The 11,169-nt window shown below is 39.2% G+C and overlaps 1 protein-coding gene across 4 annotated transcripts in view; it reads left to right on the top strand.

Annotated features, from left to right (window-relative positions):
- Window positions 1-9,890, top strand: part of LOC102192866 (protein FAM184A-like) — a 217,913-nt gene extending 208,023 nt beyond the window's left edge. For 2 of the 4 annotated variants that reach the window (XM_005751838.2, XM_005751837.2), the window contains one exon: window positions 6,414-7,383. In XM_005751838.2, the coding sequence (XP_005751895.1) occupies window positions 6,414-6,495 (82 nt within the window). In that variant the 3' untranslated portion in view covers window positions 6,496-7,383. Of the gene's footprint in view, window positions 1-6,413; window positions 7,384-9,780 lie in introns of those variants that run through there. The other 2 variants (XM_013915605.1, XM_005751842.2) reach the window with 2 other exon arrangements.
- The last annotated feature ends 1,279 nt before the right edge of the window (window positions 9,891-11,169 follow it).

The following is an 11,169-nucleotide window of genomic DNA, read 5'->3' as shown; positions in this document are numbered from 1 at the left end:
GGGGGGGGGTGTAGTTGCATGTAGGTTTACAGCATGTGTGTGAGTGAGTAGTTTCTTTCCTTTGTGCTGCATGTTGTACTGCCGAGTAAAACGCAGTGGCTGCTTTGCAAAAGCTTGGGACAAACCTCTGTTGATTTAAAATGCTTGCACAAGCACACACACACACACGCATTATTATTCCTCATTGCCAGAGCTGTACCCTAACACACATTCTAACATGCACAACAAAGTAAGGCGATGACAGTATGAGGTCAGGTGTTAGAGGCTTTGAAATGTTTTCAGACTATAGTACAATTTATCTCTGCTCTCACTCTTCACACTCTTTGTTCTTAACAAACAGTTTGAGTGATGGTAAACATTTTTCTTACACTTGAGCGATTTGCTATGCTGGCCTCTTTAAATCAATAAGTCGTTACGTGTTTAACCCTGATAAACGTTATTCAAATCGACTTCAGTTTGTATAGAAGAAGTAAGTCAGACATCACAGCAGTAAAGAGTAGTTATTAGACTGCAGCTTGCACCCGTTTTGGCTGAAGGAGATATCTTTGTGCCTACAAACATCCAGAACATTCATAACAAAGATCTGTTTAATAGGAAAATATAGAACGCAATATGTATAACAGCCTGTTAATGGTGTTAAATTGGGTATGTTTAAGTCCCAGACTAATCCTAATCTAATCCTAAATTCAAGATGACTAACTCAAAGTTACGTGTTTTAGGTTAATGACCCCAAATTTTGGGGTATGGACAGCAAAAACCCCAAACAAATAAAATAAAAACAAGCCTCATAGACGCGTATCAGACAGACAACAAGAAAGTCAGGAGTAAGCTGCATATAAATGTAGGAGAATTAGAGGGATTAGAAACAGTTGAGGAATAAGAAACAGCTGAAAGGAATCAAGACAATCATGTCGACAGGAACTAAAGAGAAAAACACCAGAAGAAAAAACAAAATATCAAGTATCATGCACCAAAAACACAATAAATATAAATCAAAATCTGAAATACAAAACTCTGCAACAATAATAATCCTCATTTACCAGAGCCAACGAGACGCCAAGCCAGTTCAATGACTCTCTAAAACAAGGCATTTTAGACCCCTCCCCCTTTAAGGCCCGCTTTCTTCTCACTGGCTGCCCCTCAAAAGCAGAAAGTTTAAACAGAACGTGGGTGCAGCTTCTGTGCTCACAGCCAGATTTGACCATATTAGTAATCTGTTGACATCATACAGATTCAAGAATAGAACAAAAAAAATAGCAGAATGAACCTTTAGAGCAGACTGAAGTCTCCGCTTTTGGCTCTCACATAAGCTGATCTTATTATCTTTATAAAAATAAAGATAAGCTGTCTTCAGGTAGCTGTTCTAACGTGTGCATTTACTCATACAGTCCTGGGATTCTTTAAAGCTGTTTAAAAGGCCTAAAATATCATAGTATATTAAAAGGTCATGGCCAGCAATGTCACCTTACAGCAAGACCCTGAACTGGATAAGTGGAACAAAATGGATGGATGGATCGTAAAAAGTATAGTAAAAAAAATTATATTTTAAATTAAATAGTTTTGATATAAACATATAGATAAGTAAACAAAGTGCAAACAATGCAAATTGAAGTAATCTACATCAGCGGTCTCCAACCTTTTTTGCGCCACGCACCGGTTTATGCCCAACAATATTTTCACGGACCGGCCTTTAAGGTGTCGCGGATAAATACAGCAAAATAAAACTAGTGAAAAGGCCCAGGAAAACCGAGTAAACGATAACAAAATAACACTGAAAACTGATAAAAACCCTGAAAACCATACATTTCACACCTGAGCCTCAACTCTCGCGGCCCGGTACCAAACGACTCACGGACCGGTACCGGTCCGAGGCCCGGGGGTTGGGGACCGCTGATCTACATGATTGAAATGTACAACTGAAAGACCAAATCTTAAACACTTGAGCTGCAGATGATATGACTGCACCTTGATCCCTTAAAAAATAAGGTAGGCAGGTGAAGTGCACACATTTGTAAAAGCCTGCTGAGTTTCTAGCCCTCTGTTTCCCCCTCAATGTCCAGTATTTGTGCAAATGCAAAGAGAGGCCACATCCTCTCTCTGCTGTCACGTATAATGGATAGACTCCCTCCTTCAATCTGATACGCTCCTCTCGCTCTTCTTACTTCTTCCTCTGACCTTGATTCATCTTCTCATGCTCTGCCAATCTCTTTTCATCTCCTCTCCATCGTATTTCCTGCCCTGCTCCTGCAAGTCATCCAGCTTCTCTGCTCACGGTTTCATGCCACCACATTTCACCTCTCTTTTCTCCTTTTCTTCTTGCGAACAGAAAGCTGCACTTCCTGCATCAAAGCTTCCTGAAAATTATCTTTAAAATCCTCTGATTGCCTCGTGATTCTGTCAGTCAGTGCACACACTGAGAATACAGACTCTGAGGGTGTTTAATATGAGATGACCGTGAGCACAAATTATACATTAACATGAATATTTTATGAATTTGTGGTAAAACAGAACGCCTTGAGTCTGCACTGTGACTGTGCGCAGCATAAACAAGATTTATTAGGCTAAGCAAATATAAGGGAGGTCTTTTTGGGAGAAAGTAAAATAACAAAAAAATACCCTCGTAAAATTTTAGCATCGCCCCGGGGTTATGGGACTGTTTGTTTAAGAAGTAGCCCATTAAGAAACAGAAGTGGCTCCGATAGGTGTTTGTTTTTAATAGATGCACACACTAATTAGTTCAAACTTTGGGGAACGGTGTGTTTCCCCTCTGAGGACGTGAGTCAGGAAGGAACTGCAGCTTGAGTAGATCATATAAATTCCAGCCGCGATTGGCATTCTCCTGGAAAAGAATACACTTTAAATCATTGGATAATGCCAATTTAAAGTAATTTAGTGTTATAGAGTTACCTGCTGAGGAAACTAACCTCTTAAAGTATTTTAACACACATATACTCACCAAGCTCAGCCCATCAGTGCTCTTTTAAAATGTGACAAAGACAATATAAAAGATGCACAAAGCTTAAGAATCTGAAAAGTTGAGCTTAATCCCCAAGTTGTGTTTCAGCGGGAATCCTACACCAAAACCTGCCCCTCATTAAAAAAAAAGCTATTAAACATCGAATCGACGCAACCCACAGCTTGTGATTGGCCTGTTCAGTCCCATCGGTTCATTTTGTGCATTTCTGGCTACTGTTTTGCAGCAGTTTTGAATTTATCGGTGAGAGAGTAACAAAAAATAAATAGTATAAAGAATAATTCAATGTTAAGGTCATACTGGAAAGGATGTTAACCTTGTTTTGTGAACTGTGGTCAATATTAGAGTCAGAGAGGAGGCTTTTTAATCACAATGATTAATAAGCATTAGCGTAAACAACTTTAGGCTTCTTTAATCGGACTTTACTAACCAATGGGTGATGCCACAGTGGCTACACCCATCCTTTAAAATGTGAACACAGCCGTAGGATTAAAATGCATCGCAGGGCGGTAGAAACATTGGAAGTGCTTCAGAGGCACAAAAATAGGAAGAAGCAAATGTTGTGACATTTTCATAGAAAGTGCATTACATGACAGTTTGTGCGTTTCACAGACAGTTACCCTGTCACTTCTAGGGTTAGATTTTCCTTCTTAATGGTCCATCACAATCTCGTGTTCACAAAGCAACACAAAGGGTGCTTTGGGCTTTTTATTTTTTGTTAAACTCAAATACTTCCAAAGAATTCAGAATTTAACGTCTACACCATATCTTGCATAAACACTCATCCACACAATTACTCATATTATAGATGCAGAGCTGTGTCCAAACTCCTGTGTGAAACTTTGATTTCAAGACAAAAAAATGTATCTTTTAAAAAACAAAGGCTTCAGAGCTTTGAATCAGATTTTTCAGCTTCACTGAAGAGAGGCTGCTCAACTGAATCTGTACTTCCCTTTAAGATGCGGAAGAAAACAGAGACACACAAAAACCTCCAATTCAGTCCAATAGCTGTTTGAAGTTTAAAAGTATTACAGTTTCAGAATGTAGTTTTAACTTTGGTGCCTAGTTTTCAAATATGGTGTAGTAGCCATACAATAACAGGCAGTGAAGTGGGGAAGCATCACGTGAAAAAGCAGCCCACTTACCGTTAAACGTCAAAGGAAAGGCTCTGAAATTTTACAGTTAACTCAAACCTCCAAAATTTGTGAGGATATGTGATGAGAGTGAAATGTGCAGAGCGATATCTCAGAGGTTTTGTTCTATGGGGTTTTTTTTCATCCAGACAAGCATGAATAGGTAAAAAAAAAAAAGATGCAAAAGCCATTTTCATTTCTCGTTATTTGCTTCCGGTGACTTCTGACTCCTTCTCCAGACTTTCTGAAGGTTTTTCAAAGTTTTCTTTAAACTTTTTCAAAAAAAGTTTTTTGTTTGTTACTGACCTATGAATCATTCAAGCATAAAAAACCATCAACTCAGAATCAGAAACTTTATTGTCATTGTCACGAGAACAACGAAATTAAGAATGGTCCCCGATCATTGCATCATCCCTAGCAATATCAAAATATAAATAAAACAATAAAATTCAATAAATAAAAAAAACAAACTCAAGAGATAAACCAGTGTGTGCACATGACAAGCAAAGAACCCATTTTAAATTGTGTCTTTAGACACTTTGTTACTAGTAGCCTGTCACTAAAATACATAATTGTTCCCTTTCTTTATATTTCTTTTAATGAATCTAGAAAATGCCCAAAAAATAACAGTTTGCCAAACATTACAAAATTTCGTTTTGCATGACAGTGATCCCACTGCAGTCAAAGCAATCCTGGATAGAACAACATAATAAACTCTATCGGTCATGGACTGGCCTCCCCTGAGCCCAGATCTCTACATTATTGAAGCATCTAAAGGCAAATAACATCCAAAAAAATAGCTTTTAAGGTCTATCAGAAAATCTTATTCAGACAGGATGAAATTGTTCCATTTTTGTAACTATTTTCAGCTGTTTTGAGGCTCTAGTGATGATTTACTGCAGCAGCATCGTGATATGATTTTTTGAGGAGTCAAATTAAACCGTTCTCATGGTGATGAGGGACGGCGCTGCTACAGCCATGTGTTTTTAACAGTTTTGCTAAACGGGGAATACTCTTTAAAAGATCAATTCACTTCAAAGGACTGTGTGAACTTCACTAAACCTTTACTTAGAGATAAAACATTGCGCGTGGTTACTTTCCAAAGGCTGCACAGGAGAGTAGTCATTCAATCAGCTGTAATGGAGAGTGGAGAAGGACAAACACTGGCGTGGCTCATCTTGAATCTTGTGGTTATGCTGCCCCCTGTGGACAGAAAAGAAAATTACACGTTCAAACGCTCAGATTTCAAACTTAAATCACACAAAAACACCATTGGAGAGTTGAAAAAGGTCAAAACCCCAGTTACATTTTCTCAAAGCATCAGAGGTAGACACACAAACAGCTAAATTAAAAGTAATATTAATGATTATTGATTCATGATAGTAAAAAAGTTTAGCTGGTCTGTCTGAGGAGAAACAGAATTCCCCCTTATCTTTCTGTCTAAATAATTTTATTTTCTAAAAACAAACATGTAAACGACAATCTGCCACTGCAGTGAAAATAACACACGTAAAAACACACGTAGTATTGGACACAGCAGGAGAAGTCAGGATCAGGCGACACAACAACCAATAGGAAGGAGGGAATGTGGTAACTAAAGAACTGACTGAACTCATCTGTTACATCACTGGTTACAATGAAGACATGTGCACAGGTGAGCATCCCGTTACATGTAGGGTTAGATCGGCTTTGGTAATGCTCCGTCTCTAGCTCATGTTCACAAACTAACACAGAGGCTGCTTTGGGCTATTTATTTTAATAGTTAGGAAAATACGTCCAAAATTAACATCTACACCGTGTCTCGCATGAACCTCCACAAAACCACACAGTCACTGATGTTTTAGATGCAGAGCTCAGTTTGATTTATTTCAGTATTTAGACCGGACGAAGTACTAAAACAAACATCTTCCACACAGTTGTTAATGTGTGTCCCCCGCTCTTTCTGCATGTTAATATCAACAGAGTGTGAATGTTTGTTTTTGATTTTGGAGGCAAAAAAGGAAAAATGTTTTTAGCTTTGGATCAGATTGTGGAGCTTCGCTGGAGGAAGGCCGCTCAGCTGAACCTATATTTTCCTGAGAGATGAAAGCATTAGAGCATCATTTTCTTTTCAATCAGAAAGTCATCATTTGAGGCTAAAGTTGGATTATTATAAAAACACATCGACTTTCGGTGTGAAAAAATCTGAGAGCGTTAAAGTGAAGCTTGTGCTTTTCACCCCTTTATGTTTAAGACTAAACGAGCTGAGCGATCAGCCTCTCACTTCTCTTTCCTTAACTTTCTGTTTGTGTGTGTCCGTCCTGAAGCCCTCCTGAAACAAAGGACTCTGCCATCGACTCCCCGGACGCTCAGCGCCAGGAGTGGTTCGCCCAATACTTTTCCTTTTGATCGACCACAGACCTGCAAACACAACGATTCAGCATGTCAACAGAACTTTAAAAAAAAAAAAAAGAAAAAGAAAAAACCGATGAAAAAAAACAAACAAAAAACTGGAAAAAATCTTCAAACTATTTGTTATTTATCGTCATTGATCGGTTCGGGGATCAATCCACTTTGGAATCAGTCGACCGAAACTGTAAATCCTGGTTTGAGAATCGCTTCTCCTCGACGTGTCGATCAAACGCACAGAACCTGATGTCGCTGATTTCCACTTCTGGGAGAAACGCCACGATTTTCCACTTCCTGCCGTTGACCGAGACCAAAGTGAATTGAACCCGACCGCGACATCAAATGTCATCGCTCCGATCTGATTTGATTGTTTGATTCTCTCTGATTGTTTCACTGTGGAGGAGTTTCTCTCGTAGTACAGTGACAATGATCATCCGTATGTTTGATGTTTATTTCATTTCTTTACTCTTCGACTTATTTTGCAGTTTCTTGGAACTAGAATAAAATATGAGTGGTGCATTTTCATGCTGCTAATTGCCATTGTTGGACTACAGTAAGAACTATATATAAAGAATTATACGGTAGGTAATTGTGCTCTCTTTGTACGTGGGCCCCACTGCATACAGCATCTTAGACTAGGAGGGCTGATCTAAGACCAGTTCGCCTCCTCATTTATGGTGACATTAACTTCGGAGCTGATCCTAGATCAGTTACACTTCTCTGGCGTGCTCTGTGAATACAGGCTCTGATTTTAGGACGGCACCATCATGGCGAGTTTGTTACAGCTGCATAGAAGTTTCAGCCGATTTTGGTAGAATATTAAAACCTGTTTGTATGGTCGTCTGTCTCAACACAGATATAATGATGTCTCACCAATTTTAAAATCAAAAATAGCATATTTTATATTTATATTATAATGTGTATGCTTAATAAATTATTATTGTGACATTTACTGGCGTTTGCTTGTCTTTTTTTTAATGAACTGGTGATTTGTGGGGGTTTTTTCCATTATTGAAGTTAACTTATTTTGTTATGAGGTATAAAAAAATAAAACAAACAAGCTTTTAGTTTTTGTTGAATTAATACAGGAGTGAGGGGAAACAGATGGAAAAGCAGAGGAAGAGACGTTACTCTAAATACACAGGGCTGATTGGGGTGAAAGGAAGAGACGCGTCGAGGCAACGAGTTATAAAGCGAATGAGACATCCTCAGTTCAGAGCTTCATTTTAACTACATGTCAGTTCAATGTGACGTGTGGAACGACTGCTTCATTAAGAGCTTGTGCTGCACTGGGGCAGAAGGTTTGCGCATCTTAAATAACTCACTATGAACAACACAGCTGTCAACAACACACCCGCGAGTGTTTATCCTGCTCCTCCTCACACCCTTACACTGTGCTCCAAAGCCTAGACACAGATTTATCCTAACATGTATGCATTGTGTTGTTTGGTCAACACAACACACTCCCTCATGCTGGGGGCAGGACTCTACAGACAAATACTTTTCAGTAGAAATTAAAAGTAGACGTAAAGGTTGTCTTGAACACTGTTGTGCTCACTGGAGATATGAGATCACGTCATCAGCAGAGCAGCTTTATGGGCTTTATGATGCAGCTGTGCCAAACATCGCTTTAAAATGAGGCTGTTCATCAAAAACTTCCCAACAGTCAGTAGAAGTAGCTACTGTCCTGTCAAATCACAGGAGGCTTTACTATTTACAGAAGTAATTGACACAATTTAGGTGAGCTCATCTGCAGACAGTTGTATATGCATTTGAAATTTGATGGACAAATAAATGGGATAAGGTGAAGGAAGAACACATTCTTATATGTATACAGATAAAATGGTTTGTAGTGTTTTTATAGATATATATTTATGATGAGTAGGATTATGATTTATGTTTAGATAGAAGAAAGAAGGTGAAAATAAAGTGGAAAAATAAGAAATATAAGGTGTGGTAGAAAAGGGGAAAAATCTGTGGTGTTTACCCAGCTGTTTCCTTGTTAATGCAATCATAAATACCATAAAATCTTACATATACCAAACGAACAGGCTGCTACGCTATGGAGTATTAACAGTGACCGCTAGAGGGCGGTAGTGCTGCTCATAACACGTTATTAACAGTTTGACCCGGAAAATAAACAGAGCATGAGTTCCTGTCCGGGCTAAAGATGGCAGCGTCAGGAGCCGGGTCTCCCGGCCGGCTGGTCCAGTACGTAGTGGTCCGCTCGGATCTGGTTCATAAACTGTCCTGGCCCCTGGGGGCCGTGATAACTCAGGCCTGCCACGCCGCTACCGCCGCCATCCACCTGCACTACGGAGATCCGGACACACAGCGCTACCTGTCCGAGCTGGACTCCATGCACAAGGTGGTGCTGGGGGTAAGACAGCCGTGCCAAACTCTGTTCAGAAATTCGCTACTTTAGCTTCTTGGAGCATATTGCGGGTTCATCGCCCGATACAGATGAAATACGGAGATGTTATAAGTCGACATTCTTATTTGAAATCAGCAGCAGCAGTAAATTTCTATTTAATATCGATTTATGGCTATTATTCACAGTCATTGCTTCTCTAGCAGCATTTAAAACCCTTCATTTTAACAAATAAGAATATCAGAGGGATCAAGCTGAGCGCCGAATTAAAAGACCAGTCCTAAACATTACGATACGGTGATAAATTATGCGCTAGCAGATACATTTTCCCTGTAATTCATTAGACTTTTAAAGTCTATAGTTTCAAGTAGAAGTTCGCAATAAGAGATTTTTCTCCTCAGAAGCAGGGCTGTCAAACACAGAGGCCAAAGCCAGTGAAAGGTCCACTTCGGCCCAATAGGAGGCTTTACAGTGTGTTGTGTTATTATTAACTTCTCCCAGGTTTTCAATTAAAATATATATATTTTTAAATTGCACTTCACTTTTAAAAGAAGTGTCAGCGTGCCGATTTATTCTCTATAAACATAATATGATATTACATTTTTAAGAGACTGGCAAGGGGTGTCTTTCATTTTGCCTGTTTTCAGCTTTCAAGATGTTCCCCTTTACATTTAAAAGGAAAGCATTGTGCTGGTGTATTACTCTTAACAGCTGTTGTCTATTGTTTTTACTGGGCTGCTTTATTAAACCCACCAAAGCCTGTTAGGACAAACAAAGTGGTGCATATAGAAATAGATGTACTGTCTCAGCCTCATGTTTGGACAGACCTGCAGTGTTTTGTTCCCAGAACTCTGTCCTTCATTGCAGGAATCTGTTGCAGTCGTCAGTGAGAGTATGCTTTTTTTTGTCTCCAGGCTCCAGACGAGGCTGCCCTCTCTGGTCTGTCTGAGTCTCTGACGCAGGCTGGTGTCTCCCACAAGCTTTGGATCGAACAGCCTGAGAACATCCCCACGTGTTTAGCCCTGAAGCCGTATCCAAAAGAGACTGTCCAGCCACTGATGCGCAAGTTCAAACTCTTCAAATGACTTCCGCTCCAAACACCGCCGCCTCGCTGAGACTCTCTCCATCCGGACACTCGTTTTTATTTTAAATTGCAGTCTGCAAAATGGACAGTGGGCACTGCACCCTTTTCTGTCCAGAATTAAAATCTGAAATACTGTCTGCTAATCTGGGTTTATTTGTTCTGATGTTTTACAAAATACAAAAGCTGTGTTCATTCGTTTGTGATGTAAAAGCAAAATGAGACGCCAACAAAAGTCCCTTATCTCACCCCCAGCTGGTTCTCATTGCTCATCTAAATAAACCATTCCTGTTTAATGCGGTGTAACTCAGGTGTATGTTATCATATTGTGAATCCTCTGTTTGAAGATGAAATTTATGCCGCTATACTGATGAGTGTGGATTTACATGTCTGCACTGTTTTATAACTGGAGCTCTTGCCAGCTGATGTTTCACCGGAAGATTTGAACAATATTTATCTGTTTTACACTCTTTTATCTAAATTCATGTCACAACTGGAGCCCATCCCAGATGTTACCAGGTAAAAGTCAGAGTCCTCAAGTCACCAAAGAGCCAATCCAAAGAGACAGAGACATCTATAGCCAATTTAAAAACACCAGCTAACCTGAAATGCATGTCTCAGTGTTAAGTTAACGTTAAAAAATTGAAAATCTTTATTTATTTATTTTCTGCTAATGCCCCAAAGCTCTAAAGGTATCCAGGCTTCTTCCTGGGATTTAAAAAAGAAACAGAAGAAGAAAGAATCCAAGAATTTAAAGTTATCTCATCTGCTTAATCTATAAACTGACCTAACAGCTGGCCAAGTTATCAGCTCACATTCAATGAGCCGATAAGGTTCAGAGTGTGTGTCCAATCACACTTTACTTCTATGAGGCCCTGCACTACCTGTTCATTGTTAATGAGTCATTGTAGCAAGATTAAGCAACTCTGAATCAACCTCTCTGTACACACTGCAGGGCAGTTTATTTCTCTTGCAGTTATTTGATTTATTAAATATGAGAAAGTAGCAACAAGTGCTTTCATAATTTCCTGGAGCCGTCTCATAATATCATAGAATTTCCTTTAATCGTTTAAAAACGATCTGAAAGCCTGTTTCTTTCTGGCCTGAGTTTTAATCTGTTTATTTCAGTCTAATGGATACCAGAAACAAAAACGTATGAAACTAAATAAAAATGACCATTTCAGGTAAGTTGTTTTAATATGAATTCAATTTTTTGATTGTT

This window comes from Pundamilia nyererei, unplaced genomic scaffold (assembly GCF_000239375.1).
Source record: "Pundamilia nyererei isolate P.nyererei 1_Seehausen unplaced genomic scaffold, PunNye1.0 scaffold00329, whole genome shotgun sequence".
Classification (NCBI taxonomy): domain Eukaryota; kingdom Metazoa; phylum Chordata; class Actinopteri; order Cichliformes; family Cichlidae; genus Pundamilia; species Pundamilia nyererei.
The sequence above is the reverse complement of the archived record's forward strand: the minus strand, read 5'-3'. Positions and strand labels throughout refer to the sequence as shown.